At 39.1% G+C, this 16,465-nt stretch overlaps 1 protein-coding gene across 1 annotated transcript in view; it reads right to left on the bottom strand.

Moving 5' to 3' along the window:
* IQGAP3 (IQ motif containing GTPase activating protein 3) overlaps nucleotides 1-9,707 on the bottom strand; it is a 2,364,408-nt gene extending 2,354,701 nt beyond the window's left edge. The window contains exon 1 of the mRNA XM_044079778.1: nucleotides 9,431-9,707. Coding sequence (XP_043935713.1) covers nucleotides 9,431-9,470 — 40 coding nt within the window. The 5' untranslated portion in view covers nucleotides 9,471-9,707. The remainder of the gene's footprint in view (nucleotides 1-9,430) is intronic.
* Between the last annotated feature and the right edge of the window lie 6,758 nt (nucleotides 9,708-16,465).

Raw genomic sequence — 16,465 nt, 5'->3', positions numbered from 1 at the left:
CCTGTGTTTTATGCCCCTTTTTCCCAAATTAACTATAAACGACATTTGCTTCCTCACTCAGAGTACACTCAACTCTGAATCGGTTAAGCACCTGACTTACAAGTTCTGTGATAGTACATAATAGGGTATTCACCTTGCCTCACCTACAGGCATCATTCACATTTGTCTTCATCACCCTCAACTAACCATTGAGGCTAGTTTCAGCCATATACATTAATGTCTCCCGCATTAACTTAATGAAATTACTTGACTCAGAATGACCCATTTAACTGGTGTTTTAACGCTCCATATATATTACATGTACTCCTACAAGAATCCCTTTTTTCACTACTACAAGTAAAAAAACTCTATGTAGCTCATTCTATTCTTGGTCAATATTCATTCTCTCCCCTTATATCCTAATCTGTATTTCTGCTGACATCCTTCACCCTCTAAAGATCATTACCTTGTATCCCTTACTTTCCCATTTTTTCACCTGCTGTTGTCCAGCATTCCTTTTAGCCATATAACTGTACTTTAAACTAGGACTACTCTCACTGTATTTAAAATGCTTCCCATTTAAACCACGAGGCCTAATGTTGGTTTTGGCTGCTGCTACATTACTTTTCATCCATTATCAGCCTCAGCACTATCCAGCATCACTCCTTTATTATCTGCTAGGGTTTCTCTATAGAATTAAGATGTACACGAACTTCCCCCAACTACTTATACCTCCTGCCTTGTGATTTTTCATGTGGTTGCTCAATTATGAGCAGCCTTAATCTTGTATTAAATCCCACCCTTTCCTTAATCCTTTTCATATACAAGTCATACCGTCTAGCAAACCGTTTTTATTGAAACTAAAGTCCCCCACTTAATTCCTGCTTGGTTTAATCCCGATAAAAAAACATACTCAATGTTATAGACACTCAACACACTTTGAAATATCCTGATCTGGGCTCTCCATTTATTGTTCACCCCAGTTCCTTTACCGACTCATCAACGTGTCTATTTTGGCTTATCAATTACATGCCTTCCCCTGTATATTTTGGCTTATCAATTACGTCTTCCCCTGTATGAGTATTGCACACTTGAATCACTGCATGTAGCCGACAAAAAAATACAATAAAAAATTGTAGCAACTTTTTCAAATTATATAAAAGCAAAACTGAAACAGTCTACAATTTCAATAAAATATTTTTTCTTGCACTATGACTCCCTCCCCACAAAAGGATGACCTGGATGAACAATTCATACAAGGACTCATTCCTGCTCTGCGTAACCACTAGCACGTGTATTTTAACTATAACTAACAGCAAGTAATTAATAACTGGCAAAACCATTTGCAGCAAAACCAAAAAAGAAACAATGAACAAAAGCGCACAAACCAACAGTTCAAACCATTGTCTCTTGTGGTTTATATAAATATATATATTTTTTTTTCCATAAAGGATGTGCACACCTCCAGACTGGTAGCCCAACATAATGCATCTGAGATACTTCAGGTGTAGCTAACATTGGGTAAGACAACAATTCAGGTCGTAGCCTGCTATAGGTCCCCAACCATGTCCCAAGACTCACACTCCATGTTCCTAAGCACTATGAAGAGTATTAGAGTCCAATTAACACACTCATACTGGGCGACTTCAACTACCTCTCCATTTACTGGGAAAACTACTCATGTACCAATACACTTGCCCAACGTTTCCTGGAATTCATTAATTCCAATGCCCTGGACCACTAGAGGTAGCAACATCCATGACCTGGTCATTACTAACATGGGCAACTGTTGCTCTACACCAATAGTCAACTCCTCCCTGGTTAGATCTGACCACAAACTAATCACATTGAATATCCACATTCCTTCCACCCCCCCCACCCCACCTCTGCAAAGGTAACCACCATGAAAAACTTTGCCAAAGCTAACTTTGGGCTCCTGAAAACAGAGGTGGCTAACTTCACGGCACCCATGCAAATGGAGAATAGTTGCATGACTGCCAAATCATACACCAATGCACTGTACGAACACGTACACAAAGGCATGGATCTCACCATACTCAATAGAACCAAGATGCTCTCCTCCAAAAAAAGGAAGCCAATCTGGTGGTCCCCTACCATAAACAAACTTTACAACAGAAGGAGGAAACTGATGTGGAATAAGGTGAAATCCCAAGACTGAAAAAACTCCCTTATCAGCCTCAACAAAAAGTTGAGATCCCTCATTAAATCCTCTAAAGCTAGCCATGAAAACAGAATTGCAGCATATAGTAAAGACAACCACAAGGCCTTCTATAGTCATGCAAAGAATCGCCATGGCAATACCCACATTTGCTCTCAGCTACTGCACAATGGTACCTCCTCTACTGAGCCAACAGATATTGCCAATATACTGGTTGACAGATTCAGTGCCAAATTTACTCCTCCCCCCCGCCCAAAGGACCAGTCACAATACCAGTAGATTGCCAGGCACCCAGTATTACTGCTGCACAGGTTAAAACAGCACTGTCCAAGGCCAAGAATACAGCTTCTACGAGACCTGACAATATCCCTGGCTGTGTTATACATGAACTACAGAGTGAACTGGCACCTCACCTGTGTGCCCTGTTCAATCACAGCCTCAGTTCAGCCTTTGTCCCTACCAAATGGCACACTGCTACAGTCATCCCTCTCCACAAAGGAGGAGTGACTACAAACCCTGGGAAATATTGCCCCATTAGCCTGACGAGTCTGATATGCAAAGCTATGGAACGCATCATCATGGACTTAAACAAGGATATAGGGAATCTCCAAACTCTGGATCCCACACAGTTTGATTTTGTGAAGGGTAGATCTTGCCTGCTCAACTTGGTCAACTTCTTTGAGTCAGTCACCAGAGCTGTGGATGAAGGCAAGGTGGTTCATATAGTCTACCTTGATCTGGCCAAGGCCTTTGATACCATTCCCCACTCAGGAATCATAGAAAAACTCACTAAGCTAGGCATTAACTCCTATATCACTAGGTGGGTTGCAAACTGGCTCACAGGTAGAGCCCACACTGTGAAAGTAGCTCACTCCAAGGCAGACTGCTGACCAGTCACGAGTGGAGTCCCACAGGGTTTGGTCCAGAGTCCTCTCCTGTTTGGTATCTACTTCTATGAAGTCCCAGCCAACAAGGGACTCTGGCTGGACGTTCGCAGACGATTGCAAGTTGGAAGCTATTATTAACTCCCCAAGTGATGCTGACATCCTACAGAAAGGCCTCGCTGAGACCAACGGGTGTCAGAACCATAGCCTTAAGCTCAATGCCACAAAATATGTAGTCATCCCCTTTGGGAAAAACCCGGTTTCCATGAATTACTACATCGATGGTAGTCCATTGAACACAGAAGGCTTTATAAGTGATCTGGGAACACAGGTTGACGGCAACCTCTCTTTTGAGCACCACATTGCCACTGTGGTCAGAAAGTCCTATGTGCCACATCTCATTACTAAGGGTTTCGCATCCAGGAAGAAAGAGGTCATTGTGCCCCTCTACTCTTTCCTTATTAGGCCAATCATTGAGTACAATGCCCCATTTGGCATGTACCTCACTAAACACCTGCAACAACTGAAGGGGCCACAAAAGTACCTCAGAAAGAGGATCCTAGGCTTTAAATAATTTGTCCTATATGGACAGACTCAAAAATACTCCATCTATTCGCGGTCTCATATCGCCTACTTAGAGGCAATCTCCGCTTGACTTACAAAGCGATGTCTGACCCAGCTCTGTTAGAAATGCTACATCTAAAGAAATCCCAATCCCTCTGCACCACATGCTTCCACACCACATGCTCCAGAGACCTCAACCTCATTACCACAATCAACAGAACATGCTGGACGGACAGGTTCATAACCCAGAGACTGTCCATGCTATGGAACAGACTTCCCATACAAGTCAAGCAGAGCACCTCACTGGCCCTCTCCAAGAGGAATCTTGATGATTGGAAGGGAAATAGAAAATTCACCCCAGGGATCACTCCAGTGGCTTTACTCGACAAAAGGCATTGGGAACCAAGGTCAGGTGGCACGATGCCAGGGTAATCCTATGGGCTAAGCTTGTAAAGCCTCCAGGGCCATTAGCCTAGTGCACACCTATGAACATATATATGCTAAGTGTATCTGTTCCTCAGACTTCATCGTTTATCCCTTTGCAAAGCACACTTCTTAGATTGATTAACCATCATTGCTTTCTCTCTGTCTCAGCTGTATTCTAAAAAAGTGGGAAAGAGTTAGTCTCTTTGGATGCCACTATGTCACCATCTTCTGATCCTTTTACCCATCCCAGCATTCCATCTTGCAGTCTTGGATTCTTCACATCTCTTCTTTGGTTAACTGACTTCGCTAGTCAACTTTGTGCCTCCACCAGATTGAATGATTTAGAATGTCCTTGCAGATGAATCCTCAATGAAATAGGATACAGTAGCCTCCATCTTATATTTCTTTCCTTGCATATCCAAATCACTGGATTAAAAAGCTGCTCTGTCTTCTGGTCTCATAAAGGAGAACTTTATCTACAAATACTCATGCCTCCCCTACAATCATCTTTTGGCACACAAACGAGCAAGTAACTGCTCCCTCATATATGTAGGAAATCTAACAATTAGTGGTCTCAGAGTTATGGTGTTATCTGGGGTTTCCATACTGTTCGATGCACCCTATCTTAATTTGTGTAGGGCCCATTTCCAACCACTCCACCAACAGTTTCTGCCTAGCTGTCTTGCAATCATCTTTTTCATATCTTTCAGGAATTCCTACCAAATTTATTTTCTTTCATCTTGCGCTATCCTCCAAATAAATCTACACATTAATATTCCAAGCAGTCTAGTCTCACCACTGCTGCTTCTAAACGTATTTTCAATTCTTAATTTCCTCAATCAATCCCTGGATGGCATCTGAGTGGTCTTTTAGCCCCAGATGCACATCACCCAACCATTTTTCATGCTGTAAAAGATTTTCTTCCAAAGTTGATTTAACTCACCATATCATCAAGACAGATGCCCCTTAATCTGGCTGCTCCTCTATGCTCATATGCTACCACCAACTATTTTTCACTTTTCCTCACCTAATTTTAGCCTATTTCTTTTGTCCCATTCAAAAAAAGCCCCTATGCTATTTGAAGACAAAGCTTCTTTTTCATACATTTTCTTCTTGCAAACCACAGAGCTTTGGTGACTACATCTAATCAAGGTGGCACCATACCAGACACATTACAGACCCTCTGGATTTGTAACCTATGCTTAAGCATCAGTGCCTAACAAAGCCATCAATCTGTCTCTCTTTAAATTTCCTTCTCTTTGTTTTTTCCACTTCATTCAAAACACTTCCCCAAATAAAAAGTTTCATTCATAATTAAAGATGTAACTTCTATCATAACGGTTTTAATTTTACTAGTAGTTAGAACTTTTACATTAGCTGCCATATAAGCCCAAAGTACTTTATTAAGACTCAAAAACTTGCACTACAAATAGCCATCACACCTTTCCACATTAAAAATAAAAAAGGTTTCCACTCAAGAACATGTATCAGGGCAAAAGTGACTAAAACCCTTTACTCCCTAAACACTCAGCAACAATTAGTTTTATCCACCCTTTCCAAAAGTGTATTTTCCTTCCAGTGAAATTATCCCCAAACTTTTACATAATAAAAAGCTATAACGTAACAGATGCTCCTGGCATTTCTATCCTAGTCGGCTTCCTCAGTGCACACCATGTTGGGGCTGAAATATATCTCATGAAATGTCTAGAATTTCTCTCCCTTGCCATTGCATCATTTAGCCTATCACTTCTGAAAATTTTCCACCAAGGAAAAACAAAGTTATCTGTAGCTCTCGTTTTCCTGTCATTTCTCACTCAAGAGGTCATAAGGTTATTCAGCATCAAAATTAACAACACTGACTTTATGCTGTCATATGACATTACCCATTCACAGCAGAGCAGTAGTGCAGTGGTAGCGTTGTCGCTTCACAGCAAGAGGTTCTCCGATTGGATTCTCAGCTAGAGTGCCTCCTCTGCGGAGTCTGCATGTCCTCCCTGCGTTTGTGTGGGTTTTCTCGGGGTACTTTAGTTTCCTCCCATGTTACAAAGACATGTGTCTGGAGCATTTCTCCCCAGGCCTCCACTGAAAATTGGTTTCATTCCAAGTTAGACTTTCTCAGTAAACAAATGTTAAATAAAAATTATTTCCCTAGCTGGAGTGGCAAAAACACAAGCCTTTTGGAGTCTGAATGCAATAGCTTTAAAAGCCAGGATTAGTAGTGCAATCCTGGAGTTAGTATATATAGTTCGGGGGGGGGGGGTACAGCCCCCACCTAGTTTGGTTTTATATTATATTCACCAAATGCTTCCACAATACATTTTAAACCATAGACATCTATACGTACATAGAAAAAATGGGAATTGTAGGAACAATACATACAGGGTAGGAATGAGGTTTAACACAAGGCAGGGTATGAATGAGCTATGTAATGTCTGACTGATATGATTGGGTAGATAAAGATAAGTAATGTATAATGTTTGCAACTAAGAGTTTATATGTATGATTGCCTGCGTCACAACTGATAATTTAATAAACATGTTTCCTGTTAAAAAAAAAAAAAAAAAAAAAAGGAGAGGGAGGTTATGTTCTCCTTTTATCAGTACTGATCAGACCAGTTATAAAATACAATGCCCCCTTTGCAATGTAACTCAAAGTTTTCAAACAGCTGAAAAAAAAACTCAAAGGGTTATAGGTTTATAACCTGTAAACAACCAAAAAAGACTAAAATCACGGTCCCTCTTTTCGGTGTCTTATTGGCACCTTAGGAGAGAGCTATGCCTTGCCTTCTACCAATCAGGGATGTGGTAGCCAAGGATCTCTTGTACCTTCATAAATCAAACAGTCCCACAAATACCAGAATAAGATCTAAACCTGCATTATTACATCAATAATGCCAGAGAGACAGTTTCTTTACTCAGCATCTCCTCCACCTCTGGAACAGACTCTGTAGATAAAACAGTTGTGACAGAGTGGATGGGAGAAAGGAAATTCAACCCAGGGATCATGTCAGTCACCCTGCTAGACAGAGGTCCAGGGAAGTAAATAGTGTGAGAAGAAATAGCCAGGGAATTGTTATGGCTAGGCTTGTATAGATCCTAGGGCCGATAGCCTAGTACCAGCCTATGAACCTATAAGACTTGTCTTCCTTCAAATGGGACCTGGACAATTCTATGGATATTCATAAATTTACCCTGGGTATGACTGGTACAGCAGTCCCCTAGAAGGGATGTTCTCTAGGGTGGAAACTAGCAAGGCATAATGGTCGCAAGACTCAGTAGCCTTGAACATCCTAATGATTCTTATGAAAAGCATTTGTCTCCTCAGTTTATTGAGGACTACTATTTTGTCAGCTTTGACCATTATGCCTTGGACACTATCTCTTTCTTTCTTTCATGAAACAGAAAAAAACGTAGTATCAATATCTGGTACTTACATATTATCGCAACCAGATTTTTGCGGCAATGCTGGTTGCTTCTGTTTAGGTCAAGTAGTAGCAGTACAGTGTTATGAAGGTTAGACACATGTCTTCTGTAATGTTTTAGTAGTTAACGAAGGTTTATCATTGAAACGGCTGAAAAAAAACGAAGTCGGGAAAGTAAGGTTTGAAAAATAGGTTTCTCCCTTTACTGCCAGCATCTCGTGTCAGTTTAAGTCCCATTCCACTTTCAAGGCATTCCTTTGACATGCTGCCGGTCTGTGAAGGAGAGAGATCTGTTTTCAAACACTTTACTATTCTTTTCACAGCCAATTCAATGGTAAACCTACTCTAAGACTACAAAAACACTACAGAAAATGATAGCAAGCACCTAATCTGCTGTTTAAACTCCGCTTGTGCGCAATATCATCTGCTTAACTGCCACACTCCTTTCAGAACCAGACACACACGTAACCACTGCGTTCACAGAAATCAACACTTGACGTGTTTAAAGGACGCTTCTCACAAATCTTAAAAATTATAAGTCTTAACATTTTTTAAAACCACCACCAATAGCCCGGCAGATTTTCTGACAGTGTACCCTTCCATATTACACTTCAGTGATGACATTTCAGTAGAAATCAACAAAGTTAAAAGATGATGCAAAATCTGGTTGCGATAATATGCAAGTACCCAATATCTTAGCTGAGGATGAAGACGACAGCGTGTGAAAAAATAAATCAGGAAACCAGGATAAGCGGAAAAGGAGGACGGGCACTAGGGTTTGCCATGGAATCCTTTAACTATAGCTCCATTTTATCCAAGATCAGTCCTGCTTTAGGGATATCTGCCATCTCCAGGCACTGAAAGCTTTAATACTGTTCATTTCTTGTCATTCACTCTTGTGTAAAAATAAGGGATTAATAAAAGAATAATAAACATCACATCAAAATATTGCAAAGATGAAAACCCAGCACAAAAGAAACAACATAATAAAAGTTGGCCCTTTAAAGGGAAAAAAAAAAAAAAAGAGAGAAAAAAAAATAAAATTGGCAACACAGGCATTAGTAAATTGAACATCAGGTCTCCCTGTTCTGAAGCACAATATAAAAACTCCTGTGAGTAGGGGATGATTTTAAGAAACAGAAGTGATTTACAGTAGGATTTATAAAGGCATGTGAAACGGTTTTCCAATCCAGACCCCACCCACCACTACCAGTCTTGAGTTAATTTTAGCTACAGCCAGGGTATGAACTAATGGCACGAATTCCTAACTTCTTAACTGCTACCCCTTTAGATTTAGTGATGCTCTGCAGGTGTACTAATACTCGTAATAAAATTAAAACTGCGGTTAAATTCAAAATAAGCGCATAAAACATTCATTACAACTACAAACATGTATAACATCCATAAACGTAACTACTATGTAAAAAAAGATGATGCCGTTGTTATCATTCTACTCGTTTTCCTCACTGTTTCACATTGAAAGGATATGACACACATTACGTACGCCTTGAAAATTTTTAACTGATTAAAATAACACTGGATTACAACAATTCAACAAAATAACTTTTTATATGTATAAAGTAACACATTTAACCATCCTGTGAGCTGACCAGCTGAAGTTGTCAGTAAACTGTCAGTAAGTGTTGATTTGCTCCGCGTAATGATAGACAACACTCCACATTTGAACGATAGGAGTATGACAGGTATGTTCCTCAAAACAACAGCAACTAAAATATTCTGCCAAACGAATGTCAGTATGCATTCAAGGCATGAGAATAAGTGTTGGGGAATGAAAACAAAGTACAGACAAACCGCATGAGGGCTTCACACCACAAATACCACGTTCTTTTAAAGTCACCGATTGGTAGTTATGTTTATTTTCATGCATTTTCCTCTAATAAGTGAAATGAAATCATATATAATAGTACGTTGCATAATGTAAATGCGTATCTTAAAAAACTGCGCCCCAAAACTTACAGCGATGGTTGACAGCTGCAGATTCCCGATCCCCAGACATTATTTCGTTGTGGGCGTATCAATACCAGCTCCAAGGTCTGCTGCAAATAACTGTACAGAAAGAAAGTCAGCAGCGCAACAGGCTCAGCCGTTAAGCATTCAGATTCGCTTAAAAACCCCAAAAGTAGCAAAAAGTAACCAAAAACCTCCTGATGAAAAAAATACAACTTGCACTACCCGAATGAAACTGTCACAAACTCACAACAGTTCTACTTCCCAATTTGAAACTCCCGCTAACCACTTGTCATTCCTTTGTCGCTGTCCGGGAATGACGTGTCCAACCAGCTAGGAATGTACGCTATGCGTCCTGGGACTTGTAGTCACTTCTGAGCAAGAAGAGCCCTGAAATATTAAGATTCCTTCATTGTCATTGCACAAAGTACGATGAAATTATAGCAATCCTAAAGGTGCATTCACACATAAAAATACATAATTAAAAAGAAAACGCAATACAATAGAACAACCAAATTATTGCACTTAATATATTACACATGTAGAATTAAAAATGCAGTTGGTAATAATGAAAGAAAAATGAAAAGGTGCAAAATAATGTAAACGTGTACTTATAGTACAAAAGTGAATATTATTCATGCTAGTCAGAAACAATCAATATTGATGTTAACATTGTTCAATTCTCATAGGACTCTAGGGTAGAACCTCTTCTTAAATCTGTTTTTCCGTGATGGAATGGAACTAAACCGTAGGCCAAAGGGCAACAACTTAAACGTGTAATATCCAGGGTGGGAAGGGTGGGCGGCCACAGTGGTGCAGAGTTAGCATTGTCACCTCACAGCAAGAGGTTCTCCAGTTTGATTCTCGGCTGGGGTGCCTTCTGTGCGGAGTCTGCATGTCCTCCCTGTGGTCGCGTGGGTTTCCTCCGGGTGCTCTGGTTTCCTCCCACATCCCAAAGACATGCAGTAGGTGGATTGGACACTCTAAATTGGCCCTAGGTGTGAGTGTGTGCATGTGTGTGCCTTCTGTGAAAGGTTGGGCTCCGGGCTGGCAACTCGACACATTAAAATTCCACTGCCAATCATGAGCGGACAGATGATTCCGCTGTGGCAACCCCTAACCGGGAAAAGCCGATAGAAGAAGAAGAAGAAGAATCCAGGGTGGGAAGGGTCTTTCAAAACACTGGCTACCCTGCTAAGACAGAGTGACCTAAAAAGTTCCTCCTAAGAGGGGAGTATGCAGTCAATTATTTTCTGGGCAGAATTTATGATCCTCTGAAGGGCTTTCCTGTCTGCCGCTGAGCTGCTGGCATACCAGGTAGACAGATGCAGTATGACAGCACACTCTCCATAGGACAGCGATAAAAAGACACTAGCAGCTCCAGATTATTTTTTTTTTGAGAGGATCCTCAGAAAATGGGAGTCTCTGCTGTGCCTTCTTAACTGCCATTGTGGTGTTTATAGACCAAGAGAGATCTTCTGCAACATGTATACCCAGAAACTTAAAAACAGGAATCTTGAATCTTGAAGAATATGAAGTGCAAAACTCAAATGTATGTCATTATTTAGTGATGTCAGTCTTCAGTGATTTGTCAAAAAAAACACTAATTTTATGAGGAATAGATCAAACATATGATGCAAAAATCTGGACATTCAGCAAAAATCTGGACATTTGAGACCTATGCGTTCAATGTGTTATACTACTTTAATACTGTGAAGAAAACAAGTAGCTAAAGAATGGAGCAAGAGGGGTGCCAACTTTTCAAGTATCCAAAGTGGGGCAATTTGTCCAGAAGCATGAGATTTTGTAGGACAAAACATTCCCACGGCCAGTGTAAAACATATAATTTCACTTTTTTTCCAAAATAAGTGCTTATTCTTGTAGCATTTGAGTTGCTTATGCTATTTCTTATAACATTTAGGTGTTTCAAATACAAAATAACTGGTTTATGCAACTATTAAAGAAACATAGGAAATATTTTTGATCTAATATCTCAGAACATTTGCCATTTTGTATGTTTTTTTCCCCTGCCCAAAGAGGGACTGTCCGTCCCAAAGAGGGAGAGTCAGTAGCCCTATGTTCGTGGTACTGCAGATTTTAGTTAGGGACTGTCATACCCAGGTCACCACTGTTAAATAAAAATGGTGTTTATATTAAAACACCAACAAGAATTTTAATAGGGTATAGAGGCTGGAAAAGCTTGACACATTGTCTGAAATGTATCAGTACTTGCATATCATGAAACTGTGGAATGGTGGTCGCATCTGCCAAGTGTTGACTGTAGGACATTTACTGGTATTGAAGTATTGTGTTGTGAGTGTAAACCTTGAGCTGACATGGAGAAATTAGACGTATTTGTGCTTATTGTTTATGATGGAATTTAGTGTTTTAATTTTCAAGGAGAAGACAGATAGCATTTTTCACTAGTTGCTTAATTATGGACCCTGATATCCTGACTGTGAATAAGGAAGATGGCCTATCAGGACCAGTTGAGTCACTTTTCAACTATAGCCTCAAAACAGGCTTTGCAGTACAAAAATGGAGGACTACAATGGTTATCCCACTTCACAAGGGTGGGCCATCAACCAGCCCCAGAAACTACAGAGCTATTAGTCTGACTAGTCTAATATACTAAGCCATGGAATGAATACCAGGGAAATGATCAACAAAGACATAGACAACCTTTAGAGACTGGACCCAACCCAGTCTGTTTTTGTCAAGGGAAGGTCATGCCTGGGCTTCCAAGATGGCTGTACATTGAGTAACAGCTTAACTCTAGCTCTCCCAGTGTAAAAACAGAAAACCAACAGAGAAGACCAGTCAACCTTTGTGTTTATGGGTACAGTTCATTAAATGGTTAGTAAGTGTACTGCCTGTATGCCAGGAAAAAAAGAAATACAGAGCACCTGGTAAAAGTCAGCTACAAAAAGTGAGGAAGAAACACTGACTGGGGTCAATTCTGCAGCTGTTCAGCAAAAAGCAGTTCAACCTCCAAACATGACTTCCAGTAACCTACAGTTAGATATAAGACAACTGTATGCAGGCCTATTTAAAATAAACAAAACACTGATGCAGTATATCAACACAAGCAACATGAGGCTGGAAAAAATGGAAGAAGCTTTAAACAGATATTCAGATGAGATAATAAAGCTGCAAAAAATCAGAGGCTGAAATGAAGAAATGGCTGACTGAATACAAGACTGCTCAGGAAGAGATGTTTCAAAAAATAATAGAATTAGACGACAGAGCATGCAGGGAGAAACTCAGATTTTCAGCTATACCAAAGAAGCTGGGAATAACAGACTGCATTAATTTTATAACATAAATAAGTAACTGGACTAGTATTCCACAGCAGGAGTTGTTAGTTAAAAGGGCACATGGTGTGTATGCTCCAAACCTGACTATGAGAAAGCAACCTAAACCTTTAATAGTGAAGATGTAATCCTACCAGCAGAAGGGGTGATTCTGACAACACAGGACAAAATACTAAAAGTAGGAGACAGCAGAGTGTTTGTAGAGAATGACTGCTCATTGTACATCAGGCAGAAGAGGATTAAATTAATTTCACTATTCAGGGGATGTCGAGACACCAGTGTGAGATTCAAACTGCTGTACCCAGCTGTCTTCAAGGCATTCTTCCATGGAGGGACAAAATCATTAGTACATGCTAAGGAGGAAATACAAAAGCGTGTCCAACAAAAAGTGATATGTGAAACAGAAGGAGGTTCTGCTTCTTGTTCATCTGGTAATAAAAACCACAGAGAGACTGTACCTGTGAAATCTTTTCCACTGTTTCAATGGAAAACATTGGAGAGAAGGAAGAGAGCATGAGAGTTGACTAGAGGAATTGAGAGTACATTAGAAATGAAGCAGAGGCAGGATTTGGGAGATGTAGATGAACAGTAATAACATTAGTAAATTAATGTGAGATTACAGTGCAATACTTATATTTGTGAAATATGACAGAACAAGAAAACATGGAAATTTTGGACTTCTTCAGAATTTGTTGGACTTGTGGGGGACTCTAGTATATGTCCTACTTCTTGTCATTAATGCTCGGAAAATGCTTTGGGTAGAGGAAGAGAGGGGAGAAAGTTAACTGTAAGGAAAGAAAACATTTTTATTCTTAATAGTACTATATTGTGGTGAATGGTTCTCTTTGCATGTTATAAAGTAAAGTTTCTCAACTATTTTTAAGTGTACTGGCAGGTTGTAAATAGGTGCTGCTGTTCTTTTTTCCCTTTCTTTCTCCCTTCTCTCTTTCTTCTTGTTCAGTTTTAAGAAATGTAGGCAATGTAATGTAAAAAAGTCTGGTTAAAAGAGCATGATAAAAGAAAAATGAATGTGCCTTTTCCTCATTCTTGCATGGGAGAGTGACTGGATTACAGACCTTAGATTGATTTAGTAACAAGTTTTAAGAGAAAGCAAGTAAATGAAAAAGAATATTGAATATTATGAACCTTTTTTTCTAGTAAATGAATTTATACTTAGTAGCAATTCAGTATCTGGCCCTCATGCCTCCCTGGAAACAATCTGATAAAGAGAAATTGACTGTCTGGTTCTTATGTCTTCATGGAGACAATCTGAAAAATGAGAAATTGACTGCTTGGTTCTCATGTCTCCATCAAGACAATTTGATAAGGAGAAATTGGTTACAGTCTGGTGGAGAGTGATTGACTGGAGAAAAAAAAGAAAAAGAGAAAATGGCTAGGAGGTAATGTTCTCTGAAAGTATTCAGGGGTTTTCCCAGCTGGGAGAGCTATAAAGATAAGACAAAACCAGTTAGTAGAAGCACAGTCTGCACCATGCATCTTAGCATGGATAACCTTTCTTTTAGGTTAACTCAAGTCTATAAGTATGGCTGTCAGTTTGGGGCATCTGTTCTTTTAGGAGGGTAAAACTTCAATACTTGAAGATGTACATAGTTGTTAGTGCTAGTGTTAAAATTAATAGGTTTTAGGGAGTATTGGTGGTTTGTTTGCTTTTTTGTTTGATGGCTTTCAATAAAACAAAAAGTTTTGTAAGATGTGAAATAGGTTCAAATGGATATGGCAAGAAAGAACTATATACAAGTTCAACCTGCCAAACAGTGCATGCATGTAGGACAAAAGCTGTAACTAGACATTTAACAAAAAAAGTGTAATACCATGATTGCTTGCTGTATTGTCTTTAAATGTCAGTGGTCTCACAGATAAATACAAAAAAGAAAGAATAGTGAACTATATTAAAAATGTAGAGTGCAAACAATTATATTACATGAGACACACTTGGAATGAACTGAACACATGAATTTGATAAAAAAAAGTTTTCAGGATGATTATTCAGTGGAATATCTGGAACAAAGGAAAAGAGGAGTACTTATATTAATTGAAAGAGGAGCTCCAGTAGTGATAATGGCAGATTTGTAGTGCTAAGGGGCTACTGGCAAGGGAGAAGGATTACACTGGCATGCATTTATATTCCACCTAAAACTGCTATAATGGAGCTTAAGAAAATTCTAGAAGAAATAATCAGTTTTCATTAAGGAATATTGCTTATAGCTGGGCACTGGAATTTGATCTGCTGCAACGAAGATGTGTCTGGTGGCCCAGAAGGGAAAGTATAACAAAGGAGGGAAGATTTTTTGAAGAGATTTATGAAAATATTTGGCATGGAAGATGTGAATTCAGTAAGAGGAGTATGGAGTGAGTATACATATTATTCACAATATATAAAAACTGGGTTAGGCTACACAGAATTTACATTTCACAGGAATGTGTGCATTTAATTGAAGGTCTTGATATGCAACCAATAAATATTTCAGATCATGCTCCAATAATAACTAAAATAAACACAAGGTAATGAAATAGAAATGAAACACTGGCGCTTTCCCACCTATCTGTTGAAAAGAGAGGAATTTAAGGAATGGGTAGTTGTGATTATTCAGGAGCTATTCAAGAGGAAAGAAATTACTTCCTAAAATATAGCTAGGGAGTGGGATAAAATTAAAGTTGAGTTTAAAAACAGTGGAAATACAAGAAAGGGAGCTATGGTTAAAAAGAAACAAGAAATATTTAGAGGGACTGACAAATGTTAAAGTATTGCAGAATAGGGGGAATCTCAAAGAAAACAAAGAGGACCAACTGCAGAATGCTAAGCAGAAAATAAGAGATTTCCTTGATAATATACAAGACTTTAGAAAAATTGCTGTTAAGCAACTGTTTTTGATAATAACAATAGAGCACAAAAACTTTTAGCACAATGACTCAGATAACAGAAAAGGGCTGTGACCAAGCTTAGGGAGCCTATAACAAGGAAAGTAACAAGAGATCCTATAGAGGTATTAGACATATTTCATAAATTCTATGAAAGTCTGTACAAAGCAGAGAAATATCGAAATAAAAAAAGGTACAAATGGAAATGTTTATGGAATAATTAAATATGCCAAGGTTAGAGGTAGATGAAGCTCAATTACTAATGGTTAGGATAGGAGGAGATGAGATAAAAATGTTGCCCTATAACCAATCTACAGGAAAGTCCACAAGAATAGGTGGTATTCCTGTGGAAGTTTGGAAGCTAGGAGGGAAAAATACTAATAAAAGATGTGGAAGGTTTGATCTGAAATGTTTTAACAGTATTTTAAGAGGATGAAAAGTACCAACATCCTGGAAGAAAGTAGTGGTAGCTGTAATACCTAAAAAGGGTAAAGATCCTTAGATCCAGATTTATACAGGCCCATTTCAATACTAAACCATGATTATATGGTGTTCATGTCTATAATGGCTAAAAGAATGGTAAAAGTAATGCCAAAATTGATAGGTATGGATTAATGTGGTTTTGTGGTAGGGAGGGAAACATTTGGCAACATTAACAAAAAATTGATGATCCAGAAGGAATCAGAATGTAAGAAAACACCATTGTTGCTGGTGGGTCTTGGTGCAGAGAAAGCATTTAACAGAATAAGTTGGGACTGTATGAGCAGGGAAATGGAAGCATTTGCATTTCCTGAAAAAGAATTGTAAGGTTGATTAGGAGGATATGTGAGGGTTTGGAGGTGAAAATTAA

Source organism: Protopterus annectens, chromosome 8.part0, assembly GCF_019279795.1.
Source record: "Protopterus annectens isolate FY-2018-M chromosome 8.part0, PAN1.0, whole genome shotgun sequence".
NCBI classification, from domain to species: domain Eukaryota; kingdom Metazoa; phylum Chordata; order Ceratodontiformes; family Protopteridae; genus Protopterus; species Protopterus annectens.
Note: the sequence above shows the minus strand (reverse complement) of the source record. Positions and strands in the feature narration are given on the sequence as shown.